The sequence below is a fragment of the Hyaena hyaena genome, unplaced genomic scaffold, assembly GCF_003009895.1.
Source record: "Hyaena hyaena isolate Hyena2069 unplaced genomic scaffold, ASM300989v1 scaffold_395, whole genome shotgun sequence".
In the NCBI taxonomy this organism is placed as follows: domain Eukaryota; kingdom Metazoa; phylum Chordata; class Mammalia; order Carnivora; family Hyaenidae; genus Hyaena; species Hyaena hyaena.
In genome coordinates this window covers 874,728-896,183 of record NW_024081029.1, presented here as the reverse complement: position 1 = coordinate 896,183, position 21,456 = coordinate 874,728, and the positions used below count along the sequence as shown (strand labels likewise).

Genomic DNA, 21,456 nt, shown 5'->3' with positions numbered 1-21,456 from the left:
GTGCTTCAACTATGCCATGTACAATCCTAAAGTCATGCTCTCTTAACTTAATCTGTTCAGAATTACTGTAATTTCTATAATATTTTAGTATATAATCAATATAAATAGCTTCTTCGTTATCAATTAGGGCCAAATGTGATAAGTGACTTCAAATGTTCTCTTTAGGGGGTTAAAGACAAAGAGCTCTAAATAGGCACCAGCATCTTTTGAAAGGATACCTCAAGGGGCAGGGAAACAATATTTTTTCCCTGTAAAGGAGAGAAGGAGACCTGGGTGGTAGGTAGGTAAGGATAAAGGTTGTCATGGTTGTTAATAGGTTAGAGTACAGAGTACAGGTTCTTCCTACCTCTCCCTGACCCTCCCAGCTACTATAACAATGTGGATGCTGGTGAGACACTAGTGGACGGGGTCTGACCATACCTTCATGGGTAGGCTCTGGGTCAGGTGTAAGTGAGATGTCATCCAGCTCTCGCAGGCAGAGCCATTCTCCATCCATAGACACTCGGAATTTGCAAAGGTAGATGGTCTCCATGGCAGCCTGTGTGATCTTGTCAGTGGTGGGGGTTGGCATATCAGTTGGAGGCGTCAGAGCAGACATGATGACTCAGCTGGGACCACAACACACACACACACAAACACACACACCTACCCCAACAAAAATAAATAAAACTTCCTCACCCCAAAACCCCAAATCCAAAGCTCTGGAACAAAGCTCTCAGGAAAAGGGGCGGGGGAGATTAAAACAAAACACAAGGAAAAATACCTTACGGTTTAACAACCAACTGCTCAAGATAAGCAATCCTATACTATCTTTTCTCATAGATAGTTCCTACCACATAGCAAAATAAGATGATGCCTGTCTTCTCCTAGCTTATGTCCTTTTATCTTCTCTTCCCTACCCCCTCCTCCTTCAGCTGGGCTACAGGCTTTAAATGCTGCACAGCCGATGCCACCTTAGCTGGCTTTCAAAAACTGGTCTCTGCATGAATAAGTGAAAAATCCTCCTTTGTGCAGGAAAAAAATGCCCCCCAAAAAATCCCGAAAAATAAACCAATATTTTCAATTTAGCTTAAAAAATATCCTGAACTGCAGAAATCACTCCCAGGATCTGCTCAGATGAGCCAGGATGCTGAGTTCTAATAGGATTGGTTGTGCGCAGTAAGCAGGGTGTTGACCAAAATGGCTGACTAATGAACTGAACTGAAAATCCAGGCTCATGTGACCAGCTGCTCTGAACGTAGGGCGAGCAATTCCCAGGATGCTTTATAGATGCTGCTGATGCAGGGAGAGCAATTAAGCTGCTGCTCTCGTCCTGTACAACCCACTTCCAGACTGTGCTAGTCAAACTGTGATCAGACATAACACAATGCACCTATCCTCATCAATTCCCTCACTTTGGGATAAAAGGACTAGATAACAGGAAGACAATTAAAAATGGCTAATTCTCCATTGCAAAGATGATAAAAGAGGCAGTTAGATTAATTTAAAAAGCACATAATTCACTTCCATCTTTTATCCTCTATACCTAGCTATTAAAATTCTTTTTTTTTTTTAATATTTTTTATTTATTTCTAGGAGAGAGAGAGAGAGAGACAGCGTGAGCAGGGGAGGGTCAGAGAGAGAGGGAGTCACAGACTGAAACAGGCTCCAGGCTCTGAGCTGGCAGTCAGCACAGAGCCCGACGCGAGGCTCGAACCCACGAACCGCGAGATCATGACCTAAACGAAAGTCAGACGCTTAATCGACTAAGCCACCCAGGCGCCCCTAAAATTCTTTATAAAGGTGGTGTTTTAAGAAAAGCCAAAGCAGATTTTCAAGTTAAATATCATACTCTTAGGCAATTATAATTTCCTTCTCCAAGGTACAAAAACCTGACTTTTTAGACTGGATAGAAGTGCAAGAAAAAAACTTTGATGTTAGAAAAGTAAAAATCCTTCCAATTAATGGCAACCCCCCCACAGTCCCCCAACCTCACTTTTGAAGTTGTATTTACCAAGTTTCTTTTTTAATATTTTTTAGTATTTGTTTTTGATAGAGTGTGTGAATGGGGGAGGGGCAGAGAGAGGGAGACACAGAATCCAAATCCGAAGCAGGCTCCAAACTCCAAGCTGTCAGCACAGAGCTCATGGAACCTTGAGATCATGATCTGAGCCGAAGTTGGATGCTTAACCAACTGAGCCACCAAGGCACCCCTACCAAGTTTCTGCATAATGTAGGCTTTTACTTAAAAACATAATGCCTTCATTTAACACATTCACATTTAATCATATGTCATACGTCGATTCTTTTCTAGCCATACATATTTCCACCTTATACATTCAAGCTTAAAGGGAATAGTCCATCATTTCACTTGAAGCCATGCTTTACTTCAAAACCTAGTAAGCAGTCATATTAAAATCCTTAAACTTACACCGAATAGTTCCTGGAATCACAATGCCAAAGAGCCCTGTCCGTATGTATATATAACACCGAGACGGATACATTCTTGAAATATAGAATAGTAGAAACAAAAAAAAATATGAATGCTTTGAGATTCCCTGGTTCCACCAATACCTGAATTGAGCCTGTCACAAACCATGACAATCTTATTACCAACCAACATGCCATTTACTAACCTTAAAGAGATTTGGATGGACTACAACCCACTAGCGTAACAAGAAAAGCTAGGTCAATAAACAGAGAAACTTGTTCAACATTCCTTCCAAAGGTCCTTCTCTCCAGCTAGAAGAAATCAGGAGGGAAGCCCAAAGCAACAGACACTTCTGCCAAGGAGAGAAAGACCTTCCTGCACTGGTTCTCTCTCAGTTTAAGAAGGTACCAGCAGTCATTTCAGAAACAAGAACTGTGGGTGAGCGGGAAAACCTGTCCATCCACTATCTCAGTCATACCTGCTTGCAGGTAAACACCCTGCAGTCTTCAGCAGGAACACTTACCCACTGCTCCCAAGCAATGAATTTACTATGAAAACAGGCACTATTTGTAGAAGACTAACAAATAATTCTAAACAGTATTTAGTACTGTTTTTACATTTGGGGCTTTATTAGGTAAACAAATTAGCTTAGAATGTAAAGGTAACATGAAGTCATCAGTGAGACAAACCCTGAACTTTTTTCTCATTTGATCCCACCTGTGAATAAAGGCACATATTTGTAAGACGGTTGTGAGGAGGGTTGAGGTACAGTCTGTGGCCCTAAAAGCAGAACTAACAGGCCTAAGTGAAATTCAAATCCAAGGTGATGATCTGAATAATACTATGTTCTAGCTGCTTATATAGCCCAAATTTTCCACATCATAATAGATTTATAGCAAATGAAATTCGTGTGTCAAAGTCAAAAGTCACATTCCTTTTAAAGAGTACTCAGCTAGGGGCACCTCGGTGGCTCAGTCAGTTAAGGGTCTGCCTTCAGCTCAGGTCATGACGATCTCACAGCTCGTGAGTTCGAGCCCCACGTCAGGCTCTGTGCTGACAGCTCAGAGCCTGGAGCCTGCTTCAGATTCTGTGTCTCCCTCTCTGCCCCTTCCCTTCTCTCTCTCTCTCTCTCAAAAATAAATAAACCATGAAAAATTAAAAAAATAATAATTTAAGAATACTCAGCTACTATTATAAGACAAAGTCTGATTGTCATGCCCAATGTCCCTGTTACACAATAGGGGAAAATTACTTAAGGTGGCTATCATTTATTGAATCTCTATTTTCTGTTAGGTGCTTTATAAATACTATATCAAATCCTCACAAGAATTTGGCCAACCAGATATTGGTATGTCCTCTTCACATACAAGGAAACCAAAGTTGAGCCAAGTAACTGGACCAAGATCACACAATTAGCAACTGGCTGATCTGGGATTCCAAGATTTGTCTTAAAGCCCTGAAACCAAAGTTCATGTTTTCTTTCATGCCCTGAAAAGTCAGCACTCCAAGGATTAAGTTTTACTTAGGGAAAATAAAAACAAAACAAAAAGCACACATACACACAAAATGATATAAACAATGTCCCCACAAAATTTCCCAAATGTGAATTTAACATTTAACAAATTTAAAATTTGAGGAAGAAAAAAAATTGTATTAGCTTTCATACTTTACGAACTATTTATTCCACTTACTCTTATCCATTCAGTTCAGGTTTTTAACAAGTGGGCATTTTCTGAGAAACTGTGATACCAGCATAGACCTCTCCTGCTGTGTGCTGACAAAGGGTAAACCACTGGTCATAATGAAGGATGATATCCTACTTATTGTACCACCACTCCACGGAAAGAGCAGGAAATAAGCGTCTTACCAAGTTCTTCCTCATCCACTAACTTAGTTGGGCATATTAAGAATACACGAGGGGTGCCAAGGTGGCTCAGTCAGTTAAGTGTGTCTGACTTTGGCTCACAGGTCATGATCTCACGGTTTGTGGGTTCGAGCCCTCATTGGGCTATTGTTGACAGCTCAGAGCCTGGAGCCTCCTTTGGATTCTGTGTATCCCTCTCTGCCCCTCCCCTGCTTGTGCTCTCTCTCTCAAAAATAAATAAACATTAAAAAAATTTTAAAAAACAACACTTGATACATTCAGTAGTATGAAAGATTAATGAAGGGGAAATTATTTTCTAAAATGACTTATTCCAGAACTTCTTCAAATACCAAACTTCAAAGTATCGTTTTAATACTTAAGAAATATAACCATGAAATCACTGCCTAACTGATGAAATGAACCAACAATGAATTTATTTGCTCCTTCCCTCTTCAGAATTCCTGCCTGCCCTTTTGAGGCAATTACTTCCGCATTTTGTGTGTCATCACCTTACTTAAAAAGTATTATTATGAATATATGGAGGCCTAAACAATATATTAGCTTCATCTTAACTTTATAGAAAGGGTTTCATGCTTTATGAAGGCCTTTCACTCAACACTGCATTTCATTTATTTATTTATTTATATATATTTTTTGGAGAGTGTAAGCAGGGAGGGACAGAGTGAGGGGAACAGAAGATCTGACGCGGTTTTTGTGCTGACACCAGAGAGCCCGATGTGGAGCTTGAACTCCTGAAAGGTGAGATTATAACCTGAGCTGAAGTCGGATGCTCAACCCACTGAGTCACCCAGGTGTCCCTCAACATTGTATTTTTAAAGATTCATCCACATTGTAGTGTGCAGCCATAGTTTATCCTTTCGGCTGCTGTACTGAGGAAATAAATATTCCATTGCATGTATAAAAATTTTTCTGATCCATTTTCATGCTGGTGAGCATGTATGGGTTATTTCTAATTTTTTTGTTTTAAATAATATTATTTAAATACTTAAATACTTTTCAGAAATAGATTTCTTTTTGAGAGAGAAAGAGAGAGAGAGAGCGCACAAGTGGGAGAGGAGCAGAGAGAATCTCACTCGGGGCTCCATCTCACCATTGTGAGATCATGACCTGAGCCTAAATCAAGAGTCAGATGCTTAACCAATTGAGCCAGCCAGGTACCCCCAGAAATAGATTTCTTTAGGAATACCAATTCTTAACAGGTTTGAAGGTAAGAAACTACTTCACATTTCTTTTATAGGTAGTTGTCTCCTATTATCTAGTTCCTATTGGGCACATAATGGTGCTTTTTAAAATTTATCGTCTTGTCCAACTAAATCAGTTTGTAAACCTCACAAGTTCTACTTCCCAAGGCTTCCTGGATCACAGTTTTATAATTTAAGAAAATAACTCTCATACTCCCACTCCCCACATTTTACTAGGTGCTGTCAGCACAAAAGGCTTTCTTTAATGAAATATCATGATGATGACATTGGTGGAAAGTCTCGATGTTTCTGCTAAAGTAGAAGATTATTCAGTTGAATGATCATGATTTTTTCACATGCTCCAGTCTTCCTTCCCTCTTCCCTTCCCCTCACTTCCTTCCTTCTCTCAGACAAAAATCTATTATGTCTACCTCTGATGCGGAGATTACTACAATTATAGGTTTATACATTTGAAAGGCTCAGTATTACTTTGTAGATATTAACCAAGGATGATAATAAGTACTATAAAATGATTATACCTGAGCTAATTATTTTGTTAGAAACAAAATAATGCATAATTTTTTCACTTATTAAAATTAACCAGCATAAGGCTAGAGCTAACTCCCATCTTAGTAATTAAAACTGATTTCATGGTTAAGTGGCAGTAGGCAACCATTCACAGATGTAAAGCTGCCAGCAACTTAGTAGATGATCTTAAAAAATTGATCCTCCTGTCCTAATTTACTCAGCTATAAAATTAATCTAAATAACTAGCTTCACAAAGATCATGGGCCTGCTTTGCACACCATTATACATCTGCTTAAAACAGGACCTACCAAATATCAGTCTCAACAGATACTTGTTGGTATAGAAATGTAACTTCAAAGCACTCTATATTCTTGGAATGGTATATTTTCAGCTTAACCAAGTTTACCCCCAAGTTCTACAAAATCAAGCTATATTCGTGCCCCAACAAGCAAGTCATTCTAACACGGGCTTTAGTCACTTGTACCTAATTCATTTATTTAATAAACATGCACAGGGCACCTTCTGTATGGTAGTCACGAGGGACTTCAGAACAAGGTAGCAGACACAAAACAGGCAATTATAGGTGCACAGACGGTTATTCAGTGTTATTTATATACATAACTACTGAATTTCACATTTATTTATTTGTTTAGGGAGTAGGGCTTTGCTGAGCAGAATGAGGAACTAGAGGGCTGCTGCTGTCTGCAAAGGAGCCTTCAGTTTAGGATGGGATTCCAGTAATGGGAAGTGGGAAAGGAGGCCCAGCGCATGTGGACTCTAGAGTCCGAATGCCCACTGCGAATGCTAGATCCACCTCTGGAAGCTGAGTAACTTCGGCATATTACCTGTTTCTGTGCCTGTTTCTTCACTGACAAAAGGGGAATAATAATATTAACTACTTCGGACTTCAAGGAAGTAATGTTAACTAAAATGCTTAGCATGGCACTTTGTACAAACTAAGCAGTCAGTAAACAGTAGCCATTATCATCATTATAGGTGCCTGAGAATTCTGGGGGGAAAAAAAAGCTACCATCACATGAAGTGTGAGTCAGTAAGAATGAAAGTCCATGCGACTGAGGTAGGGGAAAGTGAAAAGGAGATGTGAGCAAAGGGTATGCTGGGGCACCTCTCGGGCCTTGAGGGAGGAAGTAGCGATGGGTCAGAATTTTACCAAGCGTTCATATCACGTGACCAGATTTAAGTTCATAAAAAACACAGAGGAAGCAGATGTTAATGCCAGTAGAGTCCCTAAACAGACTCTAAAATTAGAGGAACCCTATTCTAAAAGGCAACATGCGCAAACAATTTCTGCTTTCTACATGCCTCTTGCTGTCAGTCTGACAGGCTCTTTTCCTATGTCTTAAGAGGTTTCAAACTTTCCCACCTCTGCCCCTGTAAACTTCTTTTCAGTTTCCATGCCACTCCCTCTGACACATGCTGCCTGTCATGTCTATTTGGTACAGAACAAGTGTAGAACCAGTCACTAACAGGGGTCCTGCATTCAGGGATACCCACCTTGGCCAGCAGCCCTCGCCCGGTGGGCTTTAAGAAGACTGTGAACCTTTCACAATTATTCCACTATAGCTATAGTAGCAGGCAGGACCATGATGATACTTACTCTCTCAAGTACCACTGCTCTGTAACTCTAAAAACATTTCCTTTCTCATAATTTCAGGTCATACTATGTTATGCTACTGACTTCCCAAAATAAATGTTAAAGCTCATACTTGAGCCACTTTACCCTACAGGAAGATGTTTCCATGCTAATAAGATTTGGGTGGAAATATAACAGCTCAAATATCCTGCAAAATTCATTAAAATGGAGTATGGAGTTCTTTTTTTGTTTGTTTGTTTGTTAATGTTTATTTTTGAGAGAGAGACACAGCATGAGCAGGGAAAGGGAGACAGAGAGAGGGAGACACAGAATTTGAAGCAGGCTCCAGGGTCTGAGCTGTCAGCACAGAGCCTGACTCGGGGCTGGAACTCCTGAACCACGAGATCATGATCTGAGCTGAAACAGGACGCCCAACTGACTGAGCCACCCCAGGACTCCTAAAATGGGGTTCTCTAGGGCGCCTGGCTGGCTCAGTTGGTAGAGCCCATGATTCTTGATCTTGGGGTTGTGAGTTGGAGCCCCACACTGGGCATAGAGCTTGCTTGCTTACTTACGTACATACATACACGAGGATTCTTTTATTTATGATGGCTACCCATTACCTTTTGTACAATGATAAAGAAGCAGCATATCTTTCAGGCAATATTTTTAATTATTTAAGGATTTTCAAATATGTTAGACAAGAAAATATCATTACTTCATCTAGTTAATTCTGCTACATTATTCTCCCAGACTTTTTACTATCTATAACTTACACTAGAAAAATATGTCCTCTTAGCTTCTTTGTAAGATTTCATCTCTTTAAAACAGATTTCTGCTAAACAAAAAGGAAAAAGATGCAAGACAGAATAAGTCAGGTGAATATGTTTTGAGGCCAATACTAATCTTTTAGCCCCAAAAGATGCTTTCTTTGCCACATTTGCTCTGCTCACTCTCCCTCTTTCTCCTCTCTCTCACACACACCAAACTTACTGCTTTCTACCTAAACTGATTTAAGGCCTGGTGAGGGAGCATACAGTGATCAAGAACATGAGCTGTGATACCACACTATGCAGGAATATGAATTCGTCCTGTCCTTCACTTAAAAAACTGCTATATAAACAAATATTGAGTCATTATGTTGTACACCTGAAATTAATGCAATGTTATACATCAATCATGCCTCACTAAAACAAACAAAACACCTCTGGGTATAGGACCAGAAATCTGTGCTAACAAGATGGCCAGGTGATTCTGATATGTGCTAAAATTTGAGATAAGAACTATCCTAAAACCACAGAATCTGTGTCTCCAAAATGTAAACTTCTAAATCTAAGGTTACTTTATCAGAATTTTTGTTTTTTATAATAATTTAGAGAAGTCATTTAGAGATACTGAATCAAATATTCTGATGAAAAACATTAAGTTGTATCCATCTACTTATTTGAATTCTATATGGACTCATAATTTCAGTTTTCATTGCTTTTTTTTCCTCTTTTAATGTTTATTTATTTTTGAAAGAGAAAGAAAGAGCACAAGCAGGGGAGGGGCAGAAAGAGAGGGAGACACAGAACCCAAAGCAGGCTCCAGGCCCTGAGCTGTCAGCACAGAGTCTGACTTGGGGCTCAAATCCATGAACCACAAAATCATGACCTGAGCTGAAGTCAGACACTTAACCCACTGAGTACCCAGGCACCCCATTCAGTTTTCATTGTTAAGAAAGTAGTTTTTAAGTACTGGCTCTTCTATCTATCACAAATTTTAAGAAAAAAAAAAAATCAGTAAGTACTGATAACTGTGAACTTTTTTTAGCTCTTTGAATGGCACATAAAAATATTCCATAAATGGTAGCCACTAAGAACAACTATTATCTTACTACTCACTTTCTTTCTTTTTTTAAAAAACAATTTTTAATGTGTGTTTTTTTTTTAATTTATTTCTGAGAGAGAGACAGCATGAGCAGGGGAGGGTCAGAGAGGGAGACACAGAATCTGAAACAAGCTCCAGGCTCTGAGCTAGCTGTCAGCACAGAGCCCGACGTGGGGCTCGAACCCACGAATCGCGAGATCATGACCTGAGCCAAAGTCGGAAGCCTAACCGACTGAGGCACCCAGGCGCCCCCACATTCTTTCTTTGTAACTGTTTGGATTACAGAACTACAGTAAACTTTCATCTAATGGAGAGCCTTTTTGGATCCTCTAGTATCCACAATGGAGCTAAAACCAGAAATAAGGAAAAAGAAAACCTCTGTCTATAAAAAAATTAACTTACGTTTATCAAGAGGGGAGCAGTCAAAACAAAGTCTCAAAGATTACATCTAATATTCTGAAATTGTTGTTTTGTCAATGAGAGCGTGATCTTTTTGTAATGCCAGGCCAGAAGTGTAATAAGTAAAACAAATGAAAGGAAGCAGAAGGGGAGAAATTGGTTGGGAAGACAAACTGTGATAATTTGGGCAGCATGATAATAAAAACTGTATCAGGAAAGGAAGCCACAGACAGGCTGTCGTGGCCAAAGGATGTGGGAAATGGAGGCATGACCCAGCTCCCCATACCTCAGGTCAGGTCATCGCAGCTGTGTGTGCAAAGGATTCATCTGCATTTAGACACTCTTTAGTTCTAAACTCTATTCTGGTAGTCACTAACTTACAATTAAACTCTGTTTGAAGATGCTACATTTCTTAAGGTTTTTTTCCTTTTTTAATGGGTGTTTATATCTGCCATTTGACAAAATAGCATTTAGTGGATCAGAAAGTGATTCTTAACACAGGTAAAGTATGCTGAAGACAGTTGGAAAAGAGCTGAGGGCCTGTGAATCACAGCACTGTCAATGGAGAAACCAGTCTACATTAATTATACCAAAAAGCTAAAAAGTCACACTTCCATCTGCTATTCTAAAAGCTACTAGTATAAAGATGAACACTCAAAACTTTTGGGTTCTCATTGTTCAATCCTTCCCTCAATACCTCTCAGTTTTTGAGCAGATGCCTCTATATTTACAAAATAAAGCATTTTTGTCTTTTCAAAATTAAAAAAAAATACAGATGAACTAATTAATGTGTGTTCAACTGCTAACCAGGTATAATGTTTTCTGGAGTGCTATTAAACAATGAAAAAAGAAAGAGAGACATAATAGGAATGTCCATGGAGGATAAATTAAAATCAGAATATACACATATACACACATAATATATACACATGCACACATACATATATAATATACACATCTTTACATTGTGTATATGTGTATAAACCGAACAGAAAACTGTTTTTTCCCCTTACTCATTCCTCCATTTATACATAAATGAGAAAGTTCCTTCCCCAAATCATGGATTCTTAAAGTGCATCTGTGAGAAAGCACATTTGTGAATGTTTCCAGAAACCCTCAATCTCCGCACTTTCCAAGGCTCAGCAAGGCATTCACTATTAGGTATACTCAAGTTTACAGTGGGTGGACATAGTAATGCTGCCATTCTTTTCCACCTTTTTCCTTCTCTTCCCCTCCTAGCCCTTCTACCATCTCAAAACAGCACGTACAAATACAGAAAGACAGTTGCTTCTCTGCTGAGTGGGACCTTTTCAGTACACTGCTGTGATTGGAAGAGAAAAGACAAGGTCAGAAATGGGGGTTTATTTGCATGCCATTGCCATAAACATAAATGTTTCCTGTGGCTCTGGGAGTTGGAAGAAGAAAGAAATAACTGTCAGGAGAAGCTGATAACTATGCAGACAGCAGGAGTGCCTCTTCACTCCAACACCTCGAAGCCATCTCTTACGCATCCACGAGAAGACTTCTAAAGTTAGGATGAAGAGGAAAGCATTAAAAGCACTGCACCATGGCATGAAAGTAGCTCCTTATACAGTTTATGAGAAACTGGTGTGGAAGGTCATATACCAAGGGGGAAAAGCCTTATGAAATATGAGCACATACATATCTGTGAATGCAAGCTAAAGTTCTGGGAGAAAACTCACCAAACTCAAAAGTGGTATCCTCAGAAAAGGGGGCGGGTCTCCTACCCAAAAGGAAAGTTCACTTTGTACTCAATGTACTCTTGTACTGTAAACATTTAAACAATGAGAATAGATTTATGTTATGTTTTACTTGTAATTTTTATAGAGCAAATATTTTTTAAAAGACTTAGTAGGGGGGGCACCTGGGTGGCTCAGTTGGTTAAGTGTCTGACTCTTGATTCCACCTCAGGTCATGATCTCCTGGTTCGGAAGATCAAGCTCTGCATCAGGCTCTGTGCTGACAGTGCGGAGCCTGCTTGGCATTCTCTCCCTGTCCCCCTCTCCGTCCCTCCCCTGCTCACTCTCCCTCTCTCAAAATAAACATTTTTTTAAAGCACGGTGAGGAGTTTTTATGAGATTTAAAAGCTAGAAGCATAACGTATCATCAGATTAGCACTCAAAGACTCAGAGAGGGACATAATCCAACAAGGCAAATCAGAAGCCTTCTTTCCTACTGTATTTAAGCATGATGAATATGTTAAGGACATTATGTCTAGAAGGACTTTACACTGAAATAGTATATATCTTGAACCCTGAAAAGTTTAAGCTACCTTCCCTGCATACATTTTTGCTATTCTTTATCAGTGTCTTCTGAACTCAAATGTAAAGGTTAATTTTTAAAATGCCTGAATACATGGGGTGCCTGGGTGGCTCAGTTGGTTAAGTGTTCAACTTTGGCTCAGGTCATGATCTCACAGTTTGTGGGTTCGAGCCCCGCGTCGGGCTCTGTGCTGACAGCTCAGAGCCTGGAGCCTGCTTCTGATTCTGTGTCTCCTCCTCTCTCTGCCTCTCCCTCACTCGCACCCTATCTCACTCTGTCTCTCAAAAATAAATAAATGTAATTTAAAAAATTTAAATATCTGAATACAGTCAAGATTTCTACAATAAAAAGATGGCATTGCCTTAATATACAACACTTCAAAATTATTATATATTAAGCACTTTAGGCAAATACATTAGCAAGAGTTAAAAACTGGGTGTTGAGGAGGCAAATATTCATTGGGTACTAAGTACTGTCCTAGTAACTGAAATGAGAAATCTTTTTAAAACTTTCTGCAGGTTGCTCAAGTGAACAGCCAGGAGACGCACAGTTCTGATATTTAAGTACAGTAAAGCCTTGGACTGTGAGTAACTTGTTCTATGAGTGCTCCACAAGACGAGCAGACATTTCTAATGAACTTTAATAACAAGCAATGTCTTGCAATACAAGTAATACATGAAGCCAAATGTCACATGATCACGACTGAGCCAATGGGTTTCTCTCTCTCTCCAGGATTGTGGGTGATGCTCTCTCATGCTCCGTCTCAGGTCCCATGCTCAGGTCATAGTGTTGGGCAAAAATTCTTGAATGTTGGAAGGTGCCCACAACCGGCACTAGTATGTGTTTTTATCACTTCAAAGCACCTATGGACAGTCCATTGCTTTTCCATATAAGAGTAAGCTTAGGAATGCTTTGCTTCAGTTTAGGTTAGGCTGCCTGCAGATAGAGACCCTTTCCTCTGCTGCTTTACTGCCAGTTACATTAAATACAGTATATGACAGGAGTGTATTAATACTGTACTGTAGTCAACATCCGTTAGTTACAGTGAAAGTGATCCTACACAATAACCCTCCTCTCTCTTTTCTCCCTCACACCAGCCACGAATGTTTTCAAAGGTAAGTGCAGGTTAGTTTGCTTATTTTTCTTTATATTTCGTATTCTGTGATTTTGTATTATATTACAGTATTGTAATCACTTTGATATGAGTATTTTTGGGTTGTGGAATGAACCATCTGAGTTTCCATTATTTCTTATGGGGAAGTTAATTTTGATATATAAGTGCTTTGGATTACAAGCACGTTTCTAGAATGAATTTTGCTTGCAAACCAAGGTTTTACTGTACATCAAAGAGTAATATTGCATTGACTCTGCAGAGCAGCCACCAAAAAAAAATTTAATTTATGGAATATTTTTTTCCAAGTATGCATGTGTTCTGAAGTACGTATAAAAATAACAAGGTGGGGCGTCTGGGTAGTTTAGTTGGTTAATCCTCTGACACTTGATTTCGGCTCAGGTCATGATCTTGAGGTCATGGGATCAAGACTATGTTCAGCTCCAAGCTGGACATGGAGCCTAGTTAAGATTCTCTCCCTCTCTGTCCCTTCCCTGCTCATGGTCTCTCTCCCTAAAGAAAGGAACAAAACAAAAAATAAGGTAAAAATAAAAACTCAGAACAAGAACTACTTAATATAACTGCAAATATTGTAAGGTAGAGACTAACAGATCACACCTATGAAGCTTCAGCTTTAAGTCCTCCATCCCTGATCTTGATCACGCTTAGGCCCTAATTTTCTAACAATACTTAAAAAAATAATAAAGTTAACCCTTAATAGTAGGAAGCATCAAAGAGAAATTAACTGAAATTTAGATAATCCACACAGCTGACACTCCTACAATTGAAAATTTCTTCTGTCAATAAAGGTTGTGGGGCACCTGGGTGGCTCAGCCAGTTAAGTGACAGACTTAGGCTCAGATCACGATCTCACAGTTCATGAGTTAGAACCCTACATCCGCTCCCTGCTTACAGCTCAGAGCCTGGGGCCTGCTTGGGATTCTGTGTGTGTGTCTCTCGATCTCTGCCCCCCCCTCCCCCCACTCACACTCATGCACACCTGCTCTCTCTCTCAAAAATAAACATTAATATAAATAAAGGTTGTGCCACAAAGTTATAAAGAATTGATAGGAGTGTCTTCATCCTATAGTGATGTGGTTAATAAGCAGATCACACAGAAATAAAATTTTTAAGGAGACAAAGGAGGCTGTGCTTAAATAACAAAGTAGAAAGCAGGTAGCTTACAAAATTGAAAGTAATGTTGTGAATATTATCTTTACTCCCCCTACTTATTAAAGGACTAATTTTTACCTTGATTAGGCACTTCCATCTTGAGATTAGTACCTACCACTCCAACACACAAGCTATGGTTTTAGTAAGACTTTTTTCAGTGGTCAGTGTTGGCCCTCTTTCCAGGTAAACACAGAAACGGTGACACTAGACTACTACCTCCAGCTGAACCCAATGGCTCCTAACCTAGGAGAACCATGCCCCCAGTTTCAGAAGTTTGGTGTTTAAGGAGCATGGGCTTGGTAGGCAAGGAATCTGGGTCAACTTCATCCCTACTCCAAGGCTGTTACTTGGGTCAAATCATTCAATAATACTAATCCCTTAGCACGATCTGAAAACGTGGGATCATATTTATCTCACAGAGATGTGATTAACTGCGATAATCACAGCACACGAACACAGAAAACATTCGACTCTTAATGTCATCAGGCGTGGATTAGGGGCAGAAAAGACAAAGTCAGGATTTCTTGGTTGTGTAGAGCAGTTAAAAGGTTTGCTTTGGTGACAAATAAAAATCTCTAGCTCTATTTCTAGGAAAGATCCCCTCATCATGTTAGGCAAGTAAGTTTCTCCCCCTTTTCAGAACTCGTACAGCTAAGTATCTGGCATCTACAGCATGCCTTGTATCTTCAGCCACATTTTCATACTGTAAGACCCTGTCTTGTTAAACCAGATTTAACACTTCTCCAACTCTTTTTACACACATTGCCTACTCTTGGGCCCCTCTCCTGGCAAGTAGCAACGAACATCTGTTGATTGATAAAGCACAAAGTGGGGTCCGCGCTATTCAGAGGGCTCCCACGGCGGCGGTATTAAAAGGTGGAGGCCTCTGCCTGCCAAACGATTTGATCTCGGGAGGGGCCCTTCCAAAACCACACATGCCATTCACGACAGCTCGCGTACTGTTCCTGAATTCTCTACTCCATCCCCTGGACGCAACTTTGATATTTACGGTGTGGCGTGAACGCTCGTAAAAATTTTAGCGGTACAACCGAGGCCGCCCGGGCGGCGGCGGCGGCGCAGCAGCCACACCTACTCCGCGGCCCCAGCGCCGGGAGCTCGCAGAAGGCGGGCCAACGAGGCTGCCGGGTCTCGGGGCGCCGCCCCCTCCTCGGCTCCTCGGGGGAAGGCACCCAGCCTGGGACCCGGGGCTGGGACCCGGCGAGCACGTGGGAGGCTGGCGAGGACGAGCCGCCCAGCCCAGGAGGGGAGGGGAAGCCGGGCGGGAGCCCACGGCCTGGGGAGACTCGGAGGTAAACAGTGCGGCGTCCGGACCGCGGCAGCCCCCCTGGACCCTTCCCGGCCGAGTGCCCACCTTCCCGCCGCCACTCACGGTGCTTGCCGCCGCCGCCGCCGCCGCCGCCGCCGCCGCTCGGGTAGCTCAGCAGCAGGAAGGGCAGCGGGGAGCCCGGCGACGGCGGGGTCCTCCAGGAGCGCTGTTGCTGCTGCGGCGGCGGGCGCGCTGCGAAGCCGGCGCCTCCATCGCCCGGGTAGAGCAGGAAGAAGGGGGCGGCCACCGGGGAGCCGGGCTCCGACTGCCCGGCAGGGGAGGCCAGCGGCGGCCCCGCCTCGCCCTCTCGGTCCGCGCTTGCGGTAGGAGCGCGGCTCGGCTCCTCCAGCAGCTGCTCCCCGCCCCTCGCCGGTGCCTCGCTGCAACTTTCCGCGCCGGCGTTGGGCGGCGGCACGGTCTCGGCCATGCTCGCTCCTTCCTTCGCCGCCGCCTCGTACTCGCGCCCGGGCCTGGGCCGGGGAGCAGAGGGTCACGGCGGCGAGCCGCCGCCTCGTCCCGTCCGCACCGCCGCCGCCGCCACCTTCCTCCTTGGCAGCGGGCCGGCGTCTGGGCTCCGCCGCGCCGTCTACAGCCCGCCCCGCCGGGGTCCGAGCTTGCTGGAGCGACGGCCCCGCCCGACGGAGCGGTCTCCCTCCCGGCCGCCTCCGCTCGCCCGCCCCTCCCGCCCCGGCCCCCAGCCTGCGGCGCGGCTCCCCTAGGGGGCGGCGGCGTCCTCTTCCCACTTCCCACCTTCCGCTTCCCTCCGCCGGCGCTGACCTCCCTCCCGACCCTAGGGGAGGAGACGGCGCCCGGTGCGCGTCCTTACCCGCCCCCGGCACGGCCCTTTTCAGGTGTCAGGTGTGTTTGCCCCCCACGGTGCGTGAAAGGTGGGAGACCTGGCGAGACAGCTCGCGGCCTTCTAGTGTCGCCGCCCAGCTTCACCCGTGGCACGGAGGCACCACGATCTGGGTGGGAGCCGAGGACAAAGCTAATTTTAAAAAGGAACCTCCCTCCCCCCGGGTATTAAACTGTACCATTTGCCTTTCACACACTAGAACTTTAACCGTTGATTCACGGTTTTGATTCCTGAGCTTTTTATGTGAGAAATTAGAGGTGGGTGTCTCCGTGCTACCACCTCTTTTGTTCCCTCTCTCGTGCGCCCTGTGGAAATCTGGTATTTGCTTTGACTTCAACTCCCGGGTTTTCCGGTGTTCTGGGTGCGCATGAGTGCATTTTAAGCCAAACAGATCAGAATTTATAAGACAAGCGCCTATTATAGGTCGGCGGTTTTCACTTTCATAGTGCTTCCGTCTCGCCAGTAATTGGCCGCTGTTGCTTTATTTTGAATGTTTGAATCAATGATTACTGATCCAGTAATGCCCAGAAGTAAACATTTCTTTCTCGAATAAAGACAATTTGCAGTGATTATCGCTTTTTCTTACGCTGGATTCTGTGAATGTACCCTGGCATTTCCTAGCAGATTAGCTTTGGGTTCAGGTTGCAAAATGCTGGCATAGAATCCATGTTGACTTATAATTAAAAATCACTGTTGTGTAACATTTTGCCTACTTGCTTTTCTCTTTCTCTGGTCGGCCTTTCCCTCTGTAGAGAAAGTTGTACTTCTCTAGGAAACTAAACCTTTTTATTAATATTCTCTGAAAATCACTCTTGAAAGCACAAGAAATTCACATGAAACTTATAATACTGTCTTCCAACAAAACTTTTAAGCAAAAAGTATTTTTAAAAATGTTTACAAGAAGCTGATTTATAAGGGGTCTGACAATCTCTTGGTAGCTAGCTTTTCAGTTTCTGGCATTTCCCTGACCTGTATTCCCAGCGCTACCGCCTCCTTGAGTTAAGTTATTTGTCTTTTGAGCCAGTACTCCTCTTTTGTAAAAATTCTATTACTTACTCATAGAGATGTGGGGATTAAATAAGAAATATAGGGAAAGACTTTAAAACAAGGTTTGGCATAGGGTAAAGTAATTATTATAAGCTATATTTGACACTGTGGAAGAACAGCACATAATTTGCAGTAGTAAAACAAAACTGAAGGGGGGGGAAAGCTTTTCATTGTATCTTTAGTATTTTGGGAGGTTGTTTGGGACTTTTCATCTCAGGTGAGAGTCTCAATAACACATTTGCCTTTTAGGAATTACAAACTGCGTAATACCTTGAAGAGAAAAACTAAAAGATTTCAGATGTATTATATGGTTTTAATGTCCTTTCGTCACTGGATCTTTTACCTTGTTTTTGCATGGAGAAAGTTTTGAGTATCATTTTAGTTACTTCACAGAGATGGTTTGCAATGTTTTAGTAAAGAATTTGATAAGAATATACACTTATTCCATTGTAGGTTGAAGTAAAGAGCAAAGTCCTCACAAACAAATCACAATCAGCCAGGGAGTCACTGAGTTAAAGTATGAAGTGTTATCTAGTCTTAATTGCCAGCTTTCTCCTTTCTAGTTAGTAAAGATCCTTAGAGGTATCAGAAACGTCCACATGCTGTGGAATCTTGCAGTGTACTGTTTGTGTGTACCTCTCTGCATTTAAAAGCAGTTATATTTATGCTTTATGTCATTAATTAAGTGGCAGTGTAATGAATATAGAAAACCAGCTGAAATATGAGTCCTTTAAAATTTATAGGTAAGACTATTTATGAGCCTTTTCTTTAAAGGTGGATGGTACTCCAAGTTCCTAGTTCCTTAAGCTTTTAGCTCTTGGATCAATAATATAATCACAGCTCTGCATAAGCTTTAGTGCAATAAGAGTTGATCAGTGGCTACAAACATTTAGGGTAGCCAAGATTATAAAAACAAGCCTAAACATGTTACTTGAAAATCCACAGAACATCTTACAATACTGTTTTAAAGTGACAAAATCCAAGCCACTGTAAGAATCAAGACTTATTAATTTTCTTGTGAAGTAAAGCATGACATTCTTTTCAACTTACCTACATTTTATTTTTAGTTATCCATCTTTGATTTTTTTGAAAGTCTTTTGTGATTTTAAGGATGGACACTTAGACTATATGACAACATTTTAGAGATCAGTGTCATGGGTGTACTTTTAGCATAAGCTATTTATTTATTTGTTTATTTTTGGAAAGTGAGAGTATGCGTGAGTGGGGGAGGGGGGAGAGAGAGCGAGAGCGAGAGCGAGAGCGAGAGCGAGAGCGAGAGAGAGAGAGAGAGAGAGAGAGAATGAATCTCAGTAAGGCTCCCCGCTCAGCTCTGAGCCAGCATGGGTCTTAATCCCCATGACTGCAAGATCATAGCATAAGCTTTTTAGAGCTGTGATAAGAAAAAAATATCACTTGGAAACAGTTGGAACAGTTCTTTTTTTGTTTGCCTTTTTTTTTTTTAGTGTAGTATATAAGCTTGTTATAATTTAAAAATAATGGTTTTCTTGGGCTGTTTATTTTTCATTGGGTGGCACTTGGGAAAAGACTTATTTGAAAGTAATACACTCAACTTAAGACTTCATGTTTAACTTCTGATTTTACTTTATTTTATTTTTTTAACCTTTTTAATGTTAATTTTTGAGAGAGAGAAAGACAGCATACAAGTGGTAGAGAGACAGAGAGTGAGAAGGAGGAGTAATCCCAAACAGGCTCCAGGCTCTGAGCTGTCAGCACAGAACCCAACATGGGGCTCAAACTCATGAGCTGTGAGATTATGACCTGAGCCCAAGTCGGATACTTAACCCACTGAGCCACCCAGGTGCCCCTAACTTCTGATTTTATAAGTGCAGCAATTTATTTATACTGCTTAGTTAATGTAAAACCTCAGTGTGAAAGCTCTCTGTAGAGTCCACTTAGCTTTACTTTTGAATCACAAGATTTTGATGACTGTTATTGCCTTAATATTGCAAAATATTAATTGCAAAAATACTTTGTCAATATATATGTCTCTCCATGTTTATTCTGTCTCTAATAGTTTTAGAAATATAAGCACTACTTGATGCAATTTTTTTTTTTTTTTTTTTTTTTTTTTGAGAGTGAGAGGAGCTTGAGCACTTGGGGGAGAGGGGCAGAGGAAGCAAGAGGGAATCTTAAGCCAGCGACTCAGTCAACACAGAGCTGGCCTGGGGCTCCATCCAACAACTCTGGGATCTTGACCTAAGCTGAAATCAAGAGTTGGACACTTAACCGACTGAGCCACTTGGGTGTTCCAGAATGCACTCTTAAGAAATTATTCCTCGGGGCTCCTGGGTGGCTCAGTCAGTTAAGCAGCTGACTTCATCTCAAATCATGATCTCACAGTTCATGGATTTGAGTGTCCTCTCCGCCCACCCCCTCCCCCGTTGGGATCTGTGCTGGCACAGCTTGGAGCCTGGAGCTTGCTTCAGGTTCTGTGTCTCCCTCTCTCTCTGCCCCTCCCCTACTCGGGCTCCATCTCTCTCTGTCTCTCAAAAATAAATAAACATTAAAAAATTTTTTTAAAAAGAAAATTGTTTCTCCTAAGCAATATATTTAACCCAGGTCAAACAATGATAGTTTTCTTTAAGTGGAAGAAATATGGATGTATTTTTCCATTTTTCTACTTTTTCTGTGCTTGCAAGTAGTCTAATGAATACATTACCTTTATCATAGAAAATAAAACATGTTGAGGATGATTTTGATTAAGTTTGATAATTATATCTTTTTTTATGAAGATCTACTAACAGCAAAGAGCAAAGTGGTATTCCTTGTGTTTGCTGTGAAGTAGAATTCAACAGGCTTATGGTAGAGAAGCTTATCATATTTTGTGTCAGCTTTGAGTTTTAATGTCTCAATAGTGTTGCTGAAACTATTTGGTTGTTTGCTTTTCTGACCTATGATTTCATTCACCGTTTGTTCTGCTTCTCATATATTCCTTAAATTCTCTTTTAAATTTCTGTGAAATCTGTCCCTTAGTTTTCTCTGCTTTAACTGAAATCTTATTTTCTTGCCTTTATTATTGCAAAGGACTCCTAGCTGGTCCTGCCTCTATTCCAATTTCATTGCTCTGCAAAGTTAGAATGAGTAATTGTCTGAAGGTTGATCAAATTATGTTGCACAGATTCTTATTTTTTTTTTTTCTAGGAGAGAGAGAGAGACAGCGTGAGCAGGGGAGGGTCAGAGAGAGAGGGGACACAGACTCTGAAATAGGCTTCAGGCTCTGAGCTGGCAATCAGCACAGAGCCCGACGCGGGGCTTGAACCTACGAACCGTGAGATAATGACCTAAGCGAAAGTCGGACGCTTAACCGACTAAGCCACCCAGGCGCCCCTGTGTTGCACAGTTTCTTAAAAACCTTGCTTGCCTTCTCCATATCTGAGATACAATCTAAAGGTCTTTCATGATCTACCCCCTCCCCACTTTTCCAATATTATCTCCCAACTTTGTGTTGCCCTTGTTGCTTTGGATAACTTTAAAACGTTTGGCATTCTTTCTATTATTACACTCACTCTTCCTCCAGGATTCTCTCAAGTAGAACTTCTCTGCCTTCCTTATGTAAGAGGTACACGCCTCTTTTGAGGTCCCAGAGCATCCTAACTAAGCAATTAATCACTTCAGCTGCAACATCTGTCCTTCTATAAAGGTTAACATCTTTTGAGTTTCTCCTTTCTACAACACACAACAGATTTATTCCCCTGATAGTTCTCAGGCCACCTCCCTCACCAGCACTAAAAATCCCTTTCCTCTTCCTAAAATCTTCTCAAGGGGCACCTAG

At 41.6% G+C, this 21,456-nt stretch overlaps 1 protein-coding gene across 13 annotated transcripts in view; it reads right to left on the bottom strand.

The window, feature by feature from the left end:
- Window positions 1-16,272, bottom strand: part of RUFY3 (RUN and FYVE domain containing 3) — a 79,855-nt gene extending 63,583 nt beyond the window's left edge. For 6 of the 13 annotated variants that reach the window (XM_039251800.1, XM_039251801.1, XM_039251804.1 and 3 more), the window contains exon 1: window positions 15,806-16,272. In XM_039251800.1, coding sequence (XP_039107731.1) covers window positions 15,806-16,187 — 382 coding nt within the window. In that variant the 5' untranslated portion in view covers window positions 16,188-16,272. Of the gene's footprint in view, window positions 1-420; window positions 1,240-15,805 lie in introns of those variants that run through there. The other 7 variants (XM_039251802.1, XM_039251811.1, XM_039251813.1 and 4 more) reach the window with 6 other exon arrangements.
- Window positions 16,273-21,456: the final 5,184 nt, after the last annotated feature.